We start from the raw sequence: 22,680 nt of genomic DNA on the forward strand, positions 1-22,680 counted from the left end.
GAGTATAGAATTCTAAGTTGACAGTTTTGTTTTGTTTTGAACTTTAGAGTTGTCATTTCATTTTCTTTTGACTTGCATAATTTCTAATGAGAAGTTATGAAATTTCTTATCAGTTCTCTGTAGATAATGTACCTCTTTTAGATATTCTCTTTACCAGTTTTTCACCAGTGTGATTATGATTTATCTTATTGTTTCCTTTATAGTTATTCTACTTGGGTTACTTTGACCTTCTTGGATCTGTAGTTTATATACTTCATTAAATTTGCAACACTTTCCCCCATTACTTCTTCAAATATTTTTTTCTTTACCCTCATCCCCTTTCTGAAGACTTCTTTTTTTTAAAAAAATATATTTTATTGATTTTTTACAGAGAGGAAGGAAGAGTGATAGATAGTCAGAAACATTGATGAGAGAGAAACATCTATCAGCTGCCTCTTGCACACCTCCTACTGGGGATGTGCCCGCAACCAAGTTACATGCCCTTGACCGGAATCGAACCTGGGACCTTTCAGTCCGCAGGCTGATGCTCTTCCACTGAGCCAAACCGGTTTTGGCTACCCTCATCCCCTTTCTGAGGCTGCAATTAGCCTCTTGTATATTGTCCCATATGTCACTGAGGCTCTGTCTTTTTTTTTTTTTTTCAGTCTATTTTGTTTCTGTGCTATATTTTGGATTGTATCTATTGCTGTGTCTGCAAATTTATTATTTTTCCTGCAGTGCCTGATGTGCTAATGCTCCCACCCAGAGAGTCATGAAATTTCAGGTATTTTTCATCTCCAGAAATTCAACACTCATCGCCTTAAAAAAAAAAACCACAACACAAAAAAAATTCCTGTTTCTCTCCTGCCATCTTTTCCTTTAAATACTTGAGCATATTGAGTGCATTTATAATAGGTGTTTAAAGTCCTTGCCTATTAATGTCACCATTTTTGTCCTTTCTGGATGGTTCTATCGCCTATGTGATATATTTTCTTATTCCTTGGCATGTCTATTAATTTTTGACTGGATGCCTGGTATATTGAATTTAATGTTCTTGAGTCCTAGGTTTTGTCCCAGCCTTTTGAAGGGAATTAGACATATTCAACTCTGGCTGCAGGGAACTCATGATTCCTAGTCCTGTGTGAGCTCTGCGAAGCGTTTGGCTTACTGTTCCCCCAAAATTGTTCTTTCCCGGCCTTGTAGAGTTTCCCATGACGTAGTCACTGACTTTTATTCTAATAAAGATTCAAGGGTATTTCTACGTAGATTTCTGAAACTCTTTCTCCGTGAACTCCAAATCGTAAATTCCAACCAATTGGCCTACAAACCCCCTAAACCCATCCCATTCTCCTCAACTCCTAAGACCTCTGTCTTCTCAGTTTCCCTCAGCCTCCGAGTTCCTCTTCCCCGCCCCTCAGACTGGAAATTACCTCTAGGTGGAAACCAGGGTGATAGAGGGCTCACCTTGTTTCTTTTCTGTCAGGTACGACAGTCCAGACTGCTTGTTGCCCATTGTCTGAAGACAGTTGTTTCATACATTATGTTCAGGTTTTGTTTTGTTTTTTTTAGTTGTGCCGACCCATTTTTTCTTGTTGTCCCGAAGAAGATGTCTTATTTTATTTGCTATGGTTAAAATTCACCTCTCCTTCTCACAAAACGTTGATGGGATCATTTACTCTGTGGTATCCTCTAATGACTGGGGTCTAGACCCCTGAGTAACTTCCACAGGAGCCCGCCTCCGCGTACGGGCGGGAAAGCCCATTTTTCACTCGCGAGCGCCTCCTTCCGCCTTCCTCCCGCCCGCGTCGGCCCCTACGCTCGCGTTTCGTGCGCGCCGGCTCACTGCGCCTGCGCGGCGTGGAGACGCCGCACGCTCCCGGAAGTAGGAGGTGTCTGCTCGAGTTTGTGTGGCCGCCGCCGCGGGAACACCAGCCGGTAGTTTTTCCTCATAGAGAGGCGAGGTCTTCGAGTTTGGCACCGTGAGAGGGAGCGAGTGTCGGTCTCCACAGTCCTCTTCTTACGTGACACCCGGCATGGAGGTTGATCAGAGCCTACAGCCTGGCGGCAAGGCCGTGGCTCCCGCGCGGCAGGAGTCGCCGCGGTCCGGGTCCGGGGAGGAGCCGCAGCTCCGGCATCTCGAGGTGAGCAGCCCGCCCGCGCCCGCCGCCCCGGACGCCCGCGCGCCCCTTCCTTCCTGGGTGTTCCGCGGGGTCCGCAACCCGGACGCTCCCAGCTCCGGGAGCCTTTCCTCAGGGTGGTTGTCCTAGAGCTCTCGCTGGTCCGAATTGCCTTCTGGGTGAGAGTCATCAGGCAAGGAGGGAAGCACGTGAACTGGGGTTTGAGAAGTTGAGTGGGAATTCTGATCTAAACGTGCTGTGCGCACGGTGGCTGTGGTCATTCTCCCCAGACAGTATCGGTAATTGGCAGGCTGTGTGTTTTTCTAAAAATCACACTACGTGTATGTCACTGGAGACCTTTGGGCCCATCTCCTTCCAGCCTTTTGTGTCTGTTAGAGCTTCGTCCTTCATTTTTGTCCATTTATTACTGTCTCATATAGACATACGTGTGACTGATTTTCTTAATGATTTTGACGGTTCACTGGTAGTTACAGTGGCACAATTGTAAAAACGGACTTAAGAGCTTAGGTATTCATCTTCTTGAATGAAGATAGTTATTTTGACCAGCGCTGCGGAGTGTAAAACAATCTAATACTAAAATTCGTCATTTCCTGTTAATAACAAATTAATGTTGAGTACTTCCTAGAGTGAATGCTTACTTGCAAGAGGCTCCCTGTTTCCATCCTGCAGCTAATTCTCCAAGTAGCAGCTGGAATGATCTTTTTTAATTACCCGTCTGGCTGGGTTGCTCCCCTCCTTCGTCGCCAGTGTGCTGCCCCGCGGGGCTTGGTTCCTGTGCCCACAGTAACTGCTTCAGCACACAGTTCTTCCTTTTGCTCCCAGGGCCCTGGCTGCCTTGCCTTCCTTAAGGGTCTTGGCCCTGCATGCTCCTCCTGGGGGTTTTTGCACAGTTACCTCATTCTCCTTTACATGTTACTTTGAAGAAGGTCTTCCAGGTGCCTTCTCTCTAGAGAACCATTCTTCTTTCACCCCATTTCCCTCTTCAGTCTGTGGCACTGCCAACAACATCATCATGTAAGTCAGTTGAAGAATAATTTTTAGAGTTTAATAAGAGAAGTATAATTGAATATACTTCATGATATTTCAGTCTTAAAACTTTCAGATATGGTGACATAAGTAAGGCCTGGGTCTGTGTTCCAGATTGGTTTTAGTGACTGCCATATTTGTTAAAGATCTGTTGTTGGATACTCTTAATAAATGATGATGTGGGTTGTTGTGTTGTTGTTGTTTTTTTCATTCTCCAGCAGAGTTTTTTTGTTGTTGTTGTTGGAAGTTAGCTAAGTAAATTTCCATTATTCCTAATATCAATTGTATTTGTAAATAAGTGTTGCATTTTTATATTTTAAACAAATAGGTTTAAATTCCATCAGAACTCTTCCTTTGGAAGAGTATTAGTCCAGTTAAATTCTGCTATTTTAAGGTGTTTTTTTAGTGTCTGAATGCAGTTTTATTTTTAACATTTTTATTGATTTCAGAAGGAAGGGGGAGGGAGAGAGATAGAAACATCAATGAAGAGAGAGAATCTTTGGTCGGCTGCCTCCTGCATGTCCCACACTGGGGATCAAGCTGGCAACCTGGCATGTACCCTGACCGGAAATCAAACAGCAACCTCCTCATTCATAGGTCCGACACTCAACCACTGAGCCATGCTGGCCAGGCAAAAAAAAAAAAAAAAAAAAACACAACAAAAAACCCAGAATTTTTTTAATTAAGAAAAGAAGAAAGGTTTATAACGTTATAATATAGTTACCCTGAATAACTGTTATATGTGACTTTTGGAAATTGTCTGCTTGAAACTGAATACATTTTCTTTTTTACCTTGGGTACTAGGAAATTTTGAATTAGATTTCTAGTCTATGTTGTTTTTATATTGGGCAATTTCTGTTAGCATTGTGAAATGAAGTCAGGTGAAAAAATCCTCAGGAAGTCATTGCTTTATACATGCATAATGTTGTAATGAGTAATTTAAAAATTAGTTTGTAAATTTTAGAATATTTTTAGTGAAAAGGTCTGTTCTATAATCTGTGGTAGTAATAAGTAAAATTACCACTTATTAATATCGAAGGTGGGTATGGTATTCGGAGCCTGATACACATAATCTCATTTAATCCTTATAATAATCTTGCCTAAATACTATTTACCATTACCAATACCAAATACCATTTGAGACAATTATTATACTTTGTTTTATAGATAAGGAAATGGATAACCAGAGGTTAATTAGTAACTACCTAAGGTCATGCTGCTGGTAAATGGTCAGCTCTGGCTCTGTACTCTCAACATCAGTGCTCTTTTTAGTTAGCTTCATTGTTTATAAGGAACTTCTTGACTCAGGAGAGAACACTCAATTGTATTGGAAACACATCTCTTCCTATCCTGCCTTCCTTCCAGTGATTGCAACAGGCATGTTTCATTGAACATGGAGCACAAAGAGACCCCATCCTCAGAAGTTTGAATCTTTAAGATGCTTGTACTAATTTTAAACTACATCTTTTTCTTTTTTTTGTAGAAAAAGCAACGATGTAGATATGATGGCCAAGAAACAAAAGGATCTAAGTTCATTACCTCCAATTCAAGTGATTTCAGTGACCCAGTTTACAAAGAAATTGCTATTACAAATGGTTGCATTAATAGAATGAGTAAGGACGAACTCAGAGCTAAACTTTCAGAATTCAAGCTTGAAACCAGGTAAATAAAATTATAAACATAGTACATGCTCATCCTAGAAAATCTTGAAAACACTGAAAAAGTTAAAAATAATCTTACCATAAAGAAATAACCATTATTAAAAATTCAAATAACAACTGTAATTTATATTCTTGTCTGTACTTGAATCTGTGTGTGCAACTCTTTTTTTTCTGTCAGTCTTTTAGGTGATTGACTAGGACTGGGGAGTTGAAGTCTCTGAATATTTTGACAGCCTACCAGTAGTGTATAGGAATATCTATCTTATTATGCCAAGTGTTTTAAGTTCTTTCAGTTGCTCGTTTGGTTGCTGGATAATATTTTATAATGAGATTGAATAATTTATTTTGTCCATATGTATTACTAGAGGCTCAGTGCACGAAATTCGTGCACGTGTAGGGTCTCTAGGTCTGGCCTGCGATCAGGGCTGATCAGGGTCTTCTGGCTGCCTGCAGGGGCCTTCCTTCGTTCTGCACCGGCCCCTGGTGGTCAGTGCACATCATAGAGAGCGATCGAACTCCCGAGGGGACACTTTGCATATTAGCCTTTTATATATATAGATTTTGTAAGGAGGGTTCTTTGAAACCAGGTTATTTTAAAAAGTCATTCACCTACCAGGAAGTATTTTTTTTCTGTTTTGATTTCTAAACCAGGCAAAATAATAGTATGCATTATGTATATGGAATGAAAGTTCAGTGCAGCTTAGCCAGCTGTGTGTGTGTGTGTGTGTGTGTGTGTGTGTGTGTGTGTGTTGTGTGTATCTTCAGTGAGATGTATACATATTTAAGATTTTACTAATTTTCTTGCAAAACAAATTATTTTGACTTGGGGCATGGGGCAGGAATGAGCTTTGGTAATCCAGAAAAACATGAAAGTTTTGATAGACAATAGAACTTATAGGCATCAAGGAAGAAATTGACTACATATAGCAGAAGAAAACAGTTATTGTTTCTGGGTGTCCCTGAATCCTTCTTCTCTTAGAAGGAGTATTGCTCCTCTTTCCTTTAAAGTAGAGCCTCTACTACTTTCCAAAGGAGCACACGTGTATTTTTTTCTTCTAGATTGTCTACATCTTAATTTGTGAAGAAAATTTTTACTTCATTTCTCCTTAACTCTTTTTTTAAAAAAAATTATTTTTATTGATTTCAGAGAAGAAGGGAGAGGGAGAGATAGAAACATCAATGATGATAAAGAATCATTGATTGTCTGTCTCCTGCACCCCTTCCCTCCCCCCCCTCCCCCCATGGGGGATTGAGCCCACAACCTGGGGATGTGCCCTGACCTGGAAATGACCTCCTGGTTTATAGGTCGAAGCTCAACCATTGAGCTACGCTGGTTGGGCCCCTTGACTTTTTTTTTTTTAATGAAGATGCAACCTGTAACCAATGGATTTTTTGAGCAAAGCTTTTGTCCTTCCTAGATGTGAAGACCAATTGCTTACTCCTGACTTGCATGAGAGCTAGAGATTTAGATGTATGTGAATACATTTGTGTATATATAAGCACTTACTGAATTCTAGACATTACACCAGGCATTAAAGTTCTAAAGGTAAAACAGATACATTCCCCACTTTGGAAAGCTCATAGTCTTTGGGAAAACATACAAACAAATAATCAAAATGCAGAGTGACCAGTACTATATTGGAGGTCTGGCCAAGTTAGGTATAGAATACACAAAAGAGCCTGTCTAGGAATTCTGGGGTGACATTTGAATTAATGTGCCAAACAGTTCTATTTCAGGCAAATAGAACTAAAAACGCCCTGACTGGTTTGGCTCGGTGGATAGAGCGTCAGCCTGCAGACTGAAGGGTCCCAGGTTTGCTTCCGGTCAAGGGCATGTACCTTGGTTGTGGGCACATCCCCAGTGGGGAGTGTGCAGGAGGCAGCTGATAGATGTTTCTAACTCTCTATCCCTCTCCCTTCCTCTCTGTAAAAAATCAATAAAATATATTAAAAAAAAGAACTAAAAACTCCTACCAATTTTTGTTTGTATGTTTTCTATTACATGACTTTTTTTTTTTTTTTTTTTTTTTTTTTGCTATGTGCAACCAAAGTTATAGAACGTGAAAGCATACTACATATTCAGGCAATGAATTGTAGTATGTTTTGTCTACAATATGCTATATACCATGGGAGTGGGAGCATCTGAAGAAAATACTGAAATGATAGGTCATAGCCAAGTTGTGAAGAAACTCTATGCAAAAGTTTGCATTTTACTTTGTAAGCAGAAGGGAGCCAAGAAGGTATTTTCATCAGTACATTGGCACTGGTGCTTAGTTCTCAAGCAGTGTAAACATGAATAGGAGGGTTGTGATAGTGGAGGCATTTGCCATAGTCCAGGAAGCTGATGGGAGCCATACCAGAGGGAATTCTGGATGTTTTTCTGAGTTGGAATTGGCAAAAATTATGATTTGAATGTGGAGGGACAAGGAGGATGTAAAAAATGGAAGTTTTTCTCTGGAGCAACTAGTTATATGTTTGTGTTGCCATTAGGTTTACAGGCAACCATTTAGTAAAATATAGCTTCTTCCAAAAAAAGGAAAGAAAGAAAAGAAATTAAGACAAAGTAATCCAAAGCTGTCACATGACACAGCTTTGGGAGGTGTTTAAGGGGTTTCCTTGCTAGGTGTTGGTAATTTGGAAAGTCTCAAGCCAATAAATAAATATATTAAGGTATCTTCTCTTAAAACAACTAACTGGTTAATTATCAATATTTTCATGGACAGGATTGCTTTTCAATGGTAGTTTAGAAAGGAAAACAAAAGTTAAAAACATTTTTTTTTAGTAGTCACTAATTGCTGATGTGACCAAAATACTTTACTTGTCCCTACACATTAATTAATAAGATCTAATTTTTACTGCCATTATGCATTTGCAAGCCATTTATAGGACTCAACCAATAGGTCCTGAAGGAAGTCTGAGCACTGGTTGTTACTCTTTTTAAAAAAATATATATTTTATTGATTTTCTTACAGAGAGGAAGGGAGAGGGATAGAGTTAGAAACAGCGATGAGAGAGAAACATTGATCAGTTGCCTCCTGCACACCCCCTACTGGGGATGTGGCTGCAACCAAGGTACATGCCCTTGACTGGAATCGAACCTGGGACCCTTCAGTCTGTAGGCCGACACTCTATCCACTGAGCCAAACCGGTTAGGGCTATTCTTAATTTTTTTGAAGAAATACATACTGTTTGAAGAATGTGGGTGACCACCATTACCAGCCATTGTTACGTATTTAGAACAACCATTTCCCACTCCCCATTTGTGGAACATGTATTTTAAAAATACCTGTAATACTGAAATCTAAATCATATTCTATCTGTGGTAAATAAGAAAGCTACATCTAATTAACTTACTGAGTATCACAATGTTTTTCTGGACATAGGTCACTCTAGGGTATCTTTTTTTTTTTAGTGTATTGATTTTGAGAGACAGAGAAACATTGATTTGTTTCACTTATTTATGCATTCATTGGTTAAGTCTTGTATGTGTTCTGACTGGAGATTGAACCATGACCTAGGCGAATTGGGACACTGCTCCCGACCTTGCCAGGGCCTAAGGTGCCTTCTGAATTAGTTTTCCTAGTTAAATAACTAACAGACATCCTGGTTTATATACTAGGCTCATATGTTTTCATATTCATATGGACTTTTTTAGTTGTCTAACCTGCAAAAACCAAAAGAAAGAGATAGCACAATATGTTCAATTTACTTGAATTTTTATACTCTGAAATTTGTATTTGGCCAGTAGAATAAGCCAATATTATTTTCAGTTTTTGTGTCATGTATGTCACCTTAATCTTAAAGCAATATGGCTATGTAGGTGGTGTATGCTGACAAGGCTTATGGTTCAAAGTACCAGAATATATTGAAGAAAATGCTCTTAAATACTACAAAATGAAAAGGTACTTGCGAAAGAAAATATTGATGCTGTATTAAACATAATATTTTAATTTGTTCTTTGCTTAATGAGTTTTGAGTCTTGTTTTCTTTACATTTATTTTAGTTAACATTTACTAAATTATGCTGTCACTGTAGGTGTTCAATCCAGTGACAGCAGGTAAGAGTTCAGATTCTTGACCATGAAATTCACCTAAGAGTTAATTTTATTATTTTCCTTAGAGGAGTAAAGGATGTACTAAAGAAGAGGCTTAAAAACTATTATAAGAAGCAGAAGCTGATGTTGAAAGAGGACAATTGTGCTGACAGTTACTACGACTACATTTGTATTATTGACTTTGAAGCCACTTGTGAAGAGGGTAACCCACCCGAGTTCATACATGAAATAATTGAATTTCCTGTTGTTTTACTGAATACTGGTACCTTAGAAATAGTAAGTGAATTGTTATATTTTAATTTTACTTTTAGCAGTAACTATTCTGGGATTGGTTAGTAAGGCAAAGGATCTCAGTTGCTGTTTCAGCTAGAATTAGAATTCTAAGTGGGCCTTTTGCTCTTGCTCTGTGCTTTGTATCAGCTTGATTAATAGAAAAGCTATAATAAAATAACTTTAGAGTCTGCTTTCTCCTTTTCCAGTAGCTAAAATTAGTGTTTTTTCTGTTTGCTTAGAACACATATCTGGCTAGACTTCAGAATCTCCTGGGTTGTGAAGAACAGTGCTGATGCCTGGCTCTTACCCCAGAGATTCTGGGTTAGTTGTTCTATGCTGAGGTCCCTGATGTCAATAATTTTTAAAGCTTCTCAGTTAATATGCAGTCAGGGTTGAGAACCACTGCTAAGGCTAATATATCCTCTGATCTCTGAAAATGATAATTTATAGAAATCACCTTTCAACTTAGAACTGGCCATCTTTCTGGTGAAAAGTTTATGGGGGAAACAACTCTCATAACCTAGGCTTCTAAGCCATGTAAATATATATGCTTTAGATACTAGTTATCCGTGTTACTAGTTCAGGAAGTCACCAGGAATTCTCCATAATAATACTGTTCGCCTTGTAAAATCTGAGAGAGAATATATCATAACATTTCATCTATCCAAAAGTTACTCCCAATACTATGAGATATCATAGAGTCAAATTTTGACTTCAGAGTTCAGTTTAATGGAATCTTAGTATAATAGTAAGGACTATTGAGGAGTAAATGAGAGAGCAGTAATCTGGAGGTAATTTGTTTTAACTGAAGATTGGTATTTAAAGGGATTATAATTTGAAAAGCTTTTAGTATCTTGAAGTAGAGGTTGCATTTAATAGTCTGACAGTTTCAAAATATTACAAACAAAATGATCTACATCATGTTTCTCTGAAAAATGTTTATTTAAACTTCAGTTTGCTGGCTTGCTTGCAGACACTTGCTTTATTGTAAAAATTTTAAAACTGAAACATAATTTTTAAAATAAAAAATCAGAGTGTTTCTAGAGAATTTATCAGCACTGCCTTAATTAAAATGGATTATGAGGGGGAAAATCAGAGTGCTTTGCGAACAGGGAAGTACCCTTAAATTGTTAAAACCAGAAGTTCTATGCTATAAGTACCTATAGTTAAAATTTTGTGTGGGTTGCATTTGTCATGTATCATGTGTCACGTATCTTAAGTCCTAAAAACACATTAACTTGCTGTCCTTTTCTTATAGGAAGATACGTTTCAGCAGTATGTGAGACCAGAGGTTAACACCCAGCTTTCTGATTTCTGCATCAATTTAACTGGAATTACTCAGGTTATAATTCTATGTTCCTTTTTCAGGAGTTTGAAAGTTGTTTTGAAATTAGTGATTTATTTCATAGTTTAAGTTAATATGTACTTTGCTTGCTTGGTAAAGATTTTTCATATTGTAATGTTTAAGAAATAGAAAAACAAATTTTATATCTAAAATTTTTCTCAACTTTTCCTTTGAAGGAGTTGTAATGATGAATCTAAAGGTTCATTTGTTTGCAGTGTTAGTAAAATAAGTGTTACTGTGCTGAACTTGGAGCTAAAGCTTAAAAATATATCTGTTTTCAACCTGACTTTATATACAGTACTAGAGGCCCTCTGCACGAAATTTGTGCAGGGGAGGGGGCGGTCCCTCAGCCCAGCCTGCACCCTCTCGCAATCCAGGATCACTGGCTCCTAACCGCTCGCCTGCCTGCCTGATCACCCCTAACCACTCCGCCTGCCTCCCTGATCACCCCTAACCCCTGTGCCTGCCTGATTGCCCCTAACCGCTCACCTGCCTGCCTGATCACCCCTAATCACTTACCTGCCTGTTTCATCTCTCCTATCCCCTGTGCCTCCTGGCCTGATCACCCCTAATTATTCGCCTGCCTGCCTCATCTCCCCTAACCCCCTCTGCCTGCCTGCCTTATCACCCCTAACCACTCTGCCTGCCTGCCTGATCACCCCTAACTGCCTCTGCCTGCATGCCTGATCGCCCCAACTGCTGCTGCCGCAACTTTGTCCAGAAGAACGTCCGGAATGATGTCTGGAAGGTCGTTAGGCTGTCCAATCTAATTAGCATATTACACTTTTATTATTATAGATAAGAAATATTACTGATGATTACTTTTATTCTAAGAAAATTTAAATGGGAGCAGATCACCTAGAGATGGAAATAATGACTGATGAGACCTTGTGCCTCTCTCTTGGGAAAGTGACAGCATCTTCAGTTATTTAAGGGGTATTTGTGTGACCCTGCTATTGTTCCTGGAAGTTTAATATAGGGTAAAAGGTGAGAATAAATGCCGAGTAGGCAAAGGGTAGGTTTTGTCTGTTGGCTCAGAGCTCCATCTATGCCCTTCTGTGCTTTCCTGTAGTTCAGGGGAAACTGCGTTTCCTAGATGCCCCTGGCAGCTAACTTCTCACTGAGGAGCATGGATGCAGTGGAGAAGCTCCACTCTCTGCTCCTCACTGGGCTCAGCAGGGGTGGGGGCAGGGACAGGGGCAGGGGCAGGGGCAGAGGCAGAGGCAGAGGCAGTGGCAGTGGCAGTGGCAGTGGCAGTGCAGTCCGCAGGCTGCTGTCTTCCTTGGCAGCACCGTTCCAATGGCAGCAGCAAGTTCTCAGCAGCCTCAGCAGGGCATGGTCTGGCTCCTTCATCCATGAGAGTAAGAATGGCTTACTGTAGCTATTAATCTCTAACTTCACTTTTTTTTTCCTCTTCTAGTCTTTCCTTTCCAATCCTTTGGTAACCAATTCCCAATATTAAATTCTATCTGTTTGAAATACCTAGTGGGGACTCTATTTCTCCACTGATGCAGGTGAACCCACAGCCCAGCCTATGCAAAGAATAATATGAATGGGGAGGAGGAGGAGGAGATCATTGATAAGCCAGAAAAAAAAACAACAAAAGAAGAAATCATATAATAGGATGTCAGGGACAACATGCTATGATTTATTTTTTTGTTTGTTAATCCTCCCTAGAGAATATTTTTCCATTGATTTTGAGAAAGAGAGAGAAAGAGAAAGAGTCATCGATGTGAGAGAGACACATATATTGGTTGTCTCCTGCATCTGCCCTGAACAGGGCTGAGGATCAAACCTGCAACCCAGGTTTGTGCCCTTGAACCTGAGATTCTTCAGTGGGCAGGTGGATGCTTTAACCACTGAGCAACGCTGGCCAGGGCCATGCTATGATTTCTGATGTTAGCAGTTGCAGGTGGTGATAAGGCTTAGAGTACAGCCTTGGAAATAGTGGCTGAGATGAAGTGAAAGTGTAGTTTCACTGTAATTGATGATTTTTTAACTGGGATATGATAGTGCTACTTGGTTCACTCAAGTGACTTGTCAAAATAAGGAACAATAATTCCAGGATATGAGATAGGGAGAAGGATGAGGGCATGTCAGACTGTGCGGAGGGGCTCGGAGCAGGCGCTGTGTGTGTGTGTGTGTGTGTGTGTGTGTGTGTGTGTGTGTGTGTGGTGTGTGTGTGTGTGTGTGTGTGTGTGTGTGTGTGTGTGTCCGTCCGTCCGTGTTTGCTGGGGGTCTGCCCCCAGCCTCGCCGGGGAGGCTCAGAGCAGGCGCTGTGCGTGTTTGTGTGTCTGCTGGGGGCCTGCCCCCTGCCTCGCCGGGGAGGCTCAGCAGGCGCTGTGTGTGTGTGTGTGTGTGTGTGTGTGTGTGTGTGTGTGTGTGTCCATGTCCATGTCCACTGGGGGCCTGCCCCCAGCTGCGCTGCAGAGGCTTGGAGCGGGTGCCCCTGTGTGTTCTTCTCTCAGGCTCCAGGCTGTGCCTGCGTGTTATTCTCTCAGGCCCAGGGCCGCACCCAGCCCCTCCTCCTGAGCTGGTCGTTACCGTTATGGCATCCTGACCTAATTTGCTTATTTCTCTATTTTATATATATATATAAGATAATTTTTATTTATAAAAAGATAATTTTTTTAGTCTCTGATTTTTGGTTGTATTCTAATGTGGCAGGCCCTTTGTTCATTTATTTAGCTCCTTTATTTATTCATTCATTCACTGACTCAACAAATATTTGAGTGCCTACTATACTATTTTGCCAAGGTACTAGGGCTGCAAAGGTGGTCAAGTCAGTCAGTCTCTCAGTTCAGTTAACAATCTATATTCAGGAGGACACAAAGAAGAAACCAGTGGTTACAATATGGTTAGGAAGGCTGACAAGTAAGTCAGTATTTCATCAGGGTATCATAGGCATCTAAAAAAGGCTTCCTATGACAGGGCTGTCCTGGGAGAAACTTGCTCACGTTGGTGAACTTGGGCTGAGTCACGATAGGTCAATAGGTAGAAAAGAATGACTGGGCATTTTATTTATTTATTTATTTATTTATTTATTTATTTATTTATTTTTTAAATATATTTTATTGATTTTTTTACAGAGAGGAAGGAAGAGGGATAGAGAGTTAGAAACATCGATGAGAGAGAAACATCGATCAGCTGCCTCTTGCACGCCCCCTACTGGGGATGTGCCCGCAACCAAGGTACATGCCCTTGACCGGAATCGAACCTGGGACCCTTGAGTCCGCAGGCTGATGCTCTATCCACTGAGCCAAACCGGTTTTGGCATGACTGGGCATTTTAGGTGTAACAGCAGGATTGTAAGTATTTCATGATGGTTCACAGGCATATGCTCCCATATAAACGTAAAGTGGTAGCTGAGGCCTGCCATGTCATGAAGAGTCTTGTGTGTCTTTTTATCCTGAAAGCCTTGGGGAGTGTTTGGAGGATTTTAAGTATGAAAGTGATGTGAGGGGTAAGATTCACATTTTAGGAATATCAGTTTGACAGTGGTATGTAGTATGTGGTAGAAAGATGTGAGCTTCGAGAATGATTAGTGTAGAGGGCTATGGCTTTTAGCGAGAAGAGATTTCCCTTTTCTCTACTCCAGAGAATTGGTAAGCTACTAGGTTGAGGCCTACAAAAAGAGAACCATTGGGGATGATCTTAAGTCTTAATTTCGGGAGGATTATGTGCTTCACTTGAAAGTAGTCCCCTAATACTTGGCTATAAACAATTTTTAATTATCTTAAAAATGAAATGTTAGGTGTATCTCAGCCAAGAAAATCATGAATTTAAAACATTATAGATAAGACTCTCACTCTGTTCCTTTCCCTCCAATGTTTGTGTCTGGGTATTTTATATGACTACATGTAGCTACTCTGATTTTTGTATATTTTACTTTTATATCCTCAGGATCAGGTAGACAGAGCTGATACCTTCCCTCAGGTACTGAAAAAAGTAATTGACTGGATGAAATTGAAGGAATTGGGAACAAAGTATAAGTATTGCATATTAACAGATGGGTAAGTAGGAAAATTTATAGTATTTTTACCTACTTTTTAAGATTAAGGATGTCCTTATTTAACTTTTAGAATAACCATAAGAATGTTATTTACTAAAGGAGACAATGTTTTTCCTTTTGTTATCATTGAAAACAATGAAAAACAGTCTAATCCAGGACTGGAAGGCTAGAAAAAGATATATATTAATATGTAAAACTAAAACTGTTTTCATAAGGACACTTTCTTGCTCAGAAAAGTCCAACTCTTCAGTCTTGCGTTCAAGGATCTCCCATCTAATGTTACCTTACCTGGGTAGCCTAAGGCACCTGCCATGCTTTTTTACTTTAGTCAGGCAGGCCCATGGATCACATGGTTTATCCTTTTCCTATGTACTTACGCTTTTCTCTCTACTGGAAGGCTCTCTTCCTTTACCACGTCTTTGTTATTATACAAAGCTTACCACATGTTTACTCTGGACACTACAATTCACATTGATTTTTTTTTTTCCTTGAAGTCATATAAAAACCTCTCTGATGTGTACCATTCATATTAGCATCTGACTAAATATTCTGATATCTAAACTTTATGTACATAAGACTTAGGTTTGCAGAGAGATTAAAAATCCTCTCAGAGCAGGGACTTTGGCTATTTGGTGGTCTTTCATATAGCGCTTTACTGTAGTGTTGAGTTGAAAATGTATGCTCCAAAGGCATTTGTGAAATGAAAGACTAACTGGGAAATGAGGAACATCAAAAGAAGCTGTGCCAAGGCAGCTCCTCCCATAATGCTATTCAGGTTCAAGAAGGAAGTTCTAAACAACTTCTGTTTCAAACTGTGGACACTACATTTTCAGATTGTACACTACAGCTATGATGTCACCTCCTTAAAGGGTTTAGAGACCCTCACATACAACAAGGAAAGAGCATTGCATTTAATCACATTGTAATGATGTTTTAACAATGCACGTTTGGGAAAATGTTGATGGACCTCTTTAGAAATCTCATTGATTTCAAACACGAATGATCAACGTTCCTGCTCAAGTATACAGATGTTTTTGTTGTAACACAGTGTGTGCGATTCTGTAAAAACCTCACATTCTGCGACAGACCATTCAAAACCTGTGCAATTAACCAGAGCACTAATAAAGGCAGTAATTGATAACTCCAGACGTAATTTGGACAGCCAGGCAAGCATCTCCGTAGGTGGGGACTTTACTAAAGTTGCATGAGAGGATATTACACATGCGTGGAAGCAATGGGATCCTGGGGACAGGCACTTATTTTTAATTTTCTTAAAATGCATTGAAAGTACTCCTGTTGCCATTACGGTAGCTGAGTTGAGAGTTGTGTGTGTTTTTTTTTTTCCTGCTGAAGGTTATAAGTTTGACTGCTATTATTCTGTCTCCCTCTGGCTAGTAAAACCCACATATGGAACCAACACAATTTAATTACACAGGTTGATTAGTATTATAGGAACATACTGTAGTAGACCAAATTCTTAACTACCTGATACCAGCTCCTTTTATTTCTTTCAAGTATTTTTGTTCATTTATTTTTATTGTATTTCAAAATATACCCTCACAAAACTTCCCAATATGATAAACCTGACACTAAAAGTAAGCCTAGCAGAATTATTTTAGAATTATGAAAAAATATTCAACAAGATAGAGGTTTGCCTAGATCAGTGGTCGGCAAACTCATTAGTCAACAGAGCCAAATACCAACACTACAACGATTGAAATTTCTTTTGAGACCCAAATTTTTTAAACTTAAACTTCTAAGGCCACTTTTTCAAAATAGACTCGCCCAGGCCATGGTATTTTGTGGAAGAGCCACACTCAAGGGGCCAAAGAGCCGCATGTGGCTCGCGAGCCGCGGTTTGCCGACCACTGGCCTAGATAATCAGAACCATAAAAATAATCAAGATAACCCTAATAGATTAGTTTGTGAAAAAAATTTGATATACCCAACTTTTTATTTTTTGTTAAAGTTTATTTTTGAATTCATATTTTAGAAGAAGATTTTAATTTTCTAAGCTCTATGTTATGTGTAAGTATAAGAAAGAAAGGTGTCGTGTAAATAAAAAACATAGAATGAGTTAAAATACTCATTTGTAAAAATAGTATAGCATTTATTTTATCCATTTATTTCCTATTTTTGATTTACAAGTTCGTGGGATATGAGCAAGTTCCTGAACATTCAGTGCCGGCTCAGCAGGCTCAAATATCCTCCTTTTGCTAAAAAGTGGATCAATATTCGAAAGTCATATGGAAACTTTTACAAGGTACAATTTCTATATTTTGATTATATTTTTAAGCTGTTGATAAGTTTACTATTTTTTGCATGCACATTAAGTTATGATTTACTAGGTGCTTTTCACAGGAAAAGGCCATCTAATTAGTTGTTACTTTTCAGATTCCAAATTAGTTATGTTCATATGAGTTTAGAAAGAGAAGCTGTTTTTTCTTTTAATCTGTTATGTAAGTAGGTTAATATGATCATCAATAAAAGGTTTGAAACTGTTGGGGTATTCAATATGTGGATTGTTTGTGGAACAGTTAATCACCACTGAATTTTAATTTTATCAAATTTAATACATGTAAAACATTTATTAAATGAAAATTTTTAAAATATAATATTGCAAAGCTGTTAACAGTTGGCAGTTTTCCACCATGGCCCTTATCAGTACTGGTTTCTGTTCTCCTGAACACTTTCAACTTTTTAAAACTATTTCTTCTAATACTGACCTTAATATTTCTAAATTATGTGTTTATACTATTTCCTGAATTTCAGTTTGAGGTATATATTAAGCTCCTAAAATGGAAGATGAAGATTTAGCTCTTTTGAAAAGCCACCGTTATGCATGTCCTTCTCCTTGCAACTTTGTGATAATAGTTAACATTACCTCTACAACTGAATCATTATTCAGTGTTTATATTCCTACTAGAGGCCCAATGCACAAAATTTGTGCAAGAGTAGGCCTTCCTTCCCCCATCTGCTGGCACCGGCTTCGCTCTGGCACCCGGGATCCAGGCTTCCCTCACAGCTCCAGCTTTGTCCGGAAGGTCGTCCAGAAGGACATCCGGAAGGATGTCCGGTCTAATTAGCATATTACACTTCCATTATTATAGATGATGATGGATTGTGTTCATAGCTTTTCCTCAGATTTAATAATTAACTTCTTTAGTTTTCTTATCCTGTTCCTTTCCATTGAAACTGCAAATCACTTCTCAGCATCTGTACTCAGAACATCCGGGTAGTCTGTCTTTTTTTTTCCCCCCTTTGGGGAATAACTTCCTGGAGTCTTTAATCCTGTTCTGATCTGAACTATTTGTTGTTCAGGCTTCTAAAATCATCTAGGAGATTTCCTTTTCTTCTCTCTCATCTCTCTCATCTTTCTTCCTTTACTACTTCATTTTGGTGAAGCACATCCTAAAGTAGGTTCATGAGAAAAGTTGTTTGTTTTAAAATGTTTTTTGTGTGTGGTTTTAACATTTCTTAAAACTGAGAACCATGAATATAGAAAAGTGGAATTTGACAGGTTGTTTAAAGTGAAATCCCTTGTAATCTCCACTTACTCATCCCCCCTTCCTCCCAGAGCTCCCCTAATTCATACTTTTAATAGGAATCATTTTCTTGCTTTTTTGTACAGCCTTAGTATGTATATGTTTATCTTTATATCATAAAGGTAGGTTTTGCCTATTTGCTAACATGATATAATTAGCACCATACTGACTGTTTGGTTTATTTTGCTTTCCCCTCTCAACATTATGGTTGAGATTTTCCATGTTGTGTATATGGCTGTAGTTCATTTATTTTATTGAGAATCCCATTGTGTGACTATACCAGAGTTTATCTGGTGTACTTTGGCTGGCCATTTGGGTTTCGGTTTGAGGCTTTTATGAAGAGTAGGGCTAGGAACATTCTTGTGTATGTCCTCTGGTGTCTTTGTGCACTGGTTTCTCTAGGCTATAAACCTAGGAGTGGGATTGCTGGGGTATAGGATATGTGTATCATTGGCATTACTAGATAATGCAAACAGAGTTTTCCAAAGGAGTTACATCAGTTTGCACGTTTCACCTGAAGAATATATGAATTGATAATTGCTTCATGTTTTTGCCAGCATCTGGTATTACCATACATTTAAAATGTAAGTCTACCCTAGCCGGTTTGGCTCAGTGGACAGAGTGTCAGCCTGCTTACCAAGGGCCCTGGGTTCAATTCTGGTCAAGGTCAGGTACATCGGTTTCAGGCTCCTCCCTGGCCTGTGCAGGAGGCAACCAATTGATGTGTTTCTCTCACATCAATGTTTATTGTTTCTCTCTGTCTTTCCCTCTCTCTTCCACTCTCCCTAAAAATCAATGGAAAAATATTCTCGGGTGAGGATTAAAAAATAAATAAATTGTCTGTTGGATGTGTGATGCCATCTTGTTGAGGTTCTAAATTGCATTTGCCTAATTACTCATGAGGTTGAGCTCCTTTTCCTATGATCAATAGCCATTTGGATTTCTTCTTTTATGGAGTCCCTGTTTAAATCTACTCATTTAAAAAACGTTGGTTAATCTTTCCTTGTGTAGTGAGTAAAGAGTACAACTGAAATTGTGAAGATGAGCAGCTGAGGCTTTTAGATGTGTAGGTGATATAAACCATTTATATAAAATGTACAACCTAACAAATCTTTCTGAGAAGGATATACTAAAGATAGAAAAGTGAAATTTAAGGAGTGTGTGAGATTTTTATATTTATCTAAATGGAGCGGGTATTTAAATAGGCTGAAAAATACGTGGCATTGTCTTTCATTCTTTTTTTTTTTTTAATTCTCACCAAGGATATGTTTTCTATTGACTGTAGAGAGAGAGGAAAGGAGAGGGAGAGAGGAAAAACAAACATTAATGTGAGAGGGGAACATTGATCAGTTGCCTCCCTTCATACCCCGACCTGGGATTTAACCCGCAGCCTGGGTATGTGCCCTGACTGGGAATCGAACCTGAGACCCTTTGATGCATGGGACGATGTTCCAACCAACTGAGCCACACTGGCCAGGACATCTTTTATTCTTGATCTTCCATTATTTTTCATCATCCAGAAATGTCAGATATGTTTCGTATCTCTGTCTAAGGAGTCATTCAAGTAAAATAATACATTACAGAAAAATACCATGTGAAAAAGAATTAGTTTGGGTTAAAATGGTAGAGCTTCATTTTAGAAGAACAACACATTTCCTTTCATAAATGATTTGTTAAATTACAAAACTGTAAACTTTTTAGATGTCTTGAGGATTCCACCTGTCAATATATATTTTCATCCAAAACACTAGAGCCCTGGAGGTTTGTATTATTAATTTACTTTAATTAACCAGGAGTATTTGCCCTTTGCTTACTTTATTTAGCTATTACTATTAATTTTCTAGTTCTTATTTTTTTACTTCATAGTCTCTGTTAGAATAATAAAGAATTATTTATTGCTTGTTTATTTTTCAGGTTCCTAGAGGCCAAACCAAACTGACAATAATGCTTGAAAAACTAGGAATGGATTATGATGGGCGGCCTCACAGTGGCCTTGATGACTCCAAGAACATTGCCCGAATAGCAGTTCGAATGCTTCAGGATGGATGTGAACTCCGAATTAATGAAAAAATGCATGCAGGACAGTTAATGAGTGTGTCTTCCTCATTACCAATAGAGGGCGCTCCACCTCCACAAATGCCACATTCTAGAAAATAACAGCATTTTTGCCTTTTGCCCATGGATCATTCACTATAACTGGAGTTGCTACAAAGGGGTAGCAGATGAATACTTATTGAACTAGTCTTGCAGTGCAAAATTTAAGCACCTTAGATAAAAATCTTATTTACAGTTATAGATACATATATGTGAACAGATTCTGTGGAGAGGGCGTATTGAATTATTTGTCACCAGCACTTTTATATGAGCAGTAATTGTTACACGGTAACAGTTCCTTTAGAACTGAATTTTATAGTTTAAGGTGTCTAAGATGTGTTTTTTTTTTTTTTTTTTTTAATATATTGATTTTTTTACAGAGAAGAAGGGAGAGGGATAGAGAGTTAGAAACATCGATGAGAGAGAAGCATCGATCAGCTGCCTCCTGCACACTCCCCACTGTGGATGTGCCTGCAACCAAGGTACATGCCCTTGACTGGAATCGAACCTGGGACCCTTGAGTCTGCAGGCCGACGCACTATCCACTGAGCCAAACCAGTTAGGGCTAAGATGTGTGTTTTTTTTTTTTTTGGTTTTAAATGCAAAGGTTTATTGAGTTTCCCTTTAATTGTCATCTCATTGAGTTAAAATATATAATGTATTTCTACATTAACATCATTAGATCAAATTATTTCTTAAATTGCAGAAAAGATTGGAAGGTGGACCTTATATAGCTTTTGGTTTCTAAGCATATTATAGTCCTATTGATTTTTGAAGTTTATATGTGAAGTTCAACTGTTTGTGGTGAATTTCATAAAGTACTTGGTACACATACTTGTCTGTGTTTGTTTTCAATTTATAATTGTAAGACTTGTGATAGATTATAGGGTCTGGTTAAAAATTCAGTACTGATGACAATGCAAAGTCAGAAGAAAATACCATTTAAAGGAATATCAGGGCTATAACTCAGATTTTATAATACACAGATAAATCAGTGGGATTTGGGGATTGGGCTTTTTGATTCCCCTCCTTCTCATGACATATATCTGCCCTAATTCTTAAATCTAAGAGACCATGCTTTGAAGTAGACTTAAAACTAAGGATCATTACTGAATTTTTCATTTGTATTCAACATTGTGAGTGAGGTTAATAAAGTCAAGTAGTGCTTTCTACCATGTTTTATGTTTTATTATTAAAAACTGATTTTACATAGTGACCACTAACCGTTGAACAGTTAATTCTTAACTAGTTGTAAAAACAAAAATGTGTTCACAGAGTTGAGAAAGGAAAACTCTTTATTTAGAAGCTAAAAATACGTATTTTCAGACTTGCATTTTCCCCTATAGCTTTCTTGAACAATTTTATTATTGGCATTGTTTTTTTTTTTTTCCCATGGAGCATTTTCATTGACATTGCTTTTTTCTTATTTAATAATTGTGATGCTACCTTATTTTAATGATTTATGTGTTATAATCAAATGAATTTTATAGAGGTTTTTCAACCCTAATAGATAGGATAAAAGTAGGTATTTTTCTTGGTATGAAAATATACACAGTGCTGTAGGGTTCTTACATAAAAGAATGAATTTCTGTCCTTGGATAGTAGTAGAATCAGCATGATTAGAGAGTAACAGGTGGACATAGAAGACACAGGGGTATATGATGCCCTTAGACAAACTGATGTGGATTATAGTAAAACATCTAGAAGTTTTAGGTTTTTATAGTAAACTTTGGAGGTGAAGTGAACATATGCTGAGATTTTTGAACAACAAAAATCACCATATAATACACCGTATGATATTACTGAAAGTTTTAAAGAATTCCCTTCAAATCCTTGCTGAGCTACTGTGCCATGGCAGAGGAGTAGAGAATAGCAAATCACTATTGAAATGTGGATGCTAGGAGATCCATTTGACATACTTCTTGGGTGATTTTGCCACATTAACCACATTACCATAGAATTGAAATTCATGCCATGGCAAAACTGGAATTACCTTTCACCAGCTTCCAGAGTGGCTCATCAATAGCTGAAGCTGCAAGTGGGAAATCTGAGAATGGCAGATATTACATTGCCCTCCTCTTGTTTCTTTTTAAGTCAAGCTGCTAATTTCTTTGCCTATTTTTCTTTTTACTAAGTACCGAAGTACCAAGAAGCTCATTTTGTATTTATTGTTAAGACCTCAACATTATAAGCTCTCAATATCCTTTGGCTCAAACAAATATCTGGTGATGCTTTATAGTCCTAATTCATGTTTTTAGGTTTTATGCAGAAATAATGGACAAATATAATTGTATATATTTAAAGTGTAAATGTGATCATTTGATATCCATTGTAAAAGGATTACCAAGATCAAAATAGTTAACACATGTATCACCTCATTTTTTTTTTTTTTTTTTTTTTGGTAAGAATGCCTAAGGTCTCAGCAACTTTCAAGGATATAATAGTGTTTAATTAACCATCGTCACCATGTTGTACATTAGATCCTCAGAATTTATTCTTTTTATAACTGAAAGTTTGTACCCTTTGTCCTACGTCATCCCATTTTCCCCATCC

The 22,680-nt window shown here is 38.3% G+C and overlaps 1 protein-coding gene across 1 annotated transcript; it reads left to right on the top strand.

Moving 5' to 3' along the window:
• Nucleotides 1-1,854: 1,854 nt before the first annotated feature.
• ERI1 (exoribonuclease 1) lies at nucleotides 1,855-21,295 on the top strand. The gene is made up of 7 exons (XM_080660356.1): nucleotides 1,855-2,120; nucleotides 4,627-4,805; nucleotides 8,924-9,134; nucleotides 10,390-10,473; nucleotides 14,380-14,489; nucleotides 16,637-16,751; nucleotides 19,948-21,295. Exons 1-7 carry the CDS (start codon nucleotides 2,013-2,015, stop codon nucleotides 20,188-20,190), a joined length of 1,050 nt encoding a protein of 349 aa, XP_080516482.1. The 5' UTR covers nucleotides 1,855-2,012; the 3' UTR covers nucleotides 20,191-21,295.
• The last annotated feature ends 1,385 nt before the right edge of the window (nucleotides 21,296-22,680 follow it).

Source organism: Plecotus auritus (assembly GCF_963455305.1).
Source record: "Plecotus auritus genome assembly, chromosome: 3".
Taxonomy (NCBI): domain Eukaryota; kingdom Metazoa; phylum Chordata; class Mammalia; order Chiroptera; family Vespertilionidae; genus Plecotus; species Plecotus auritus.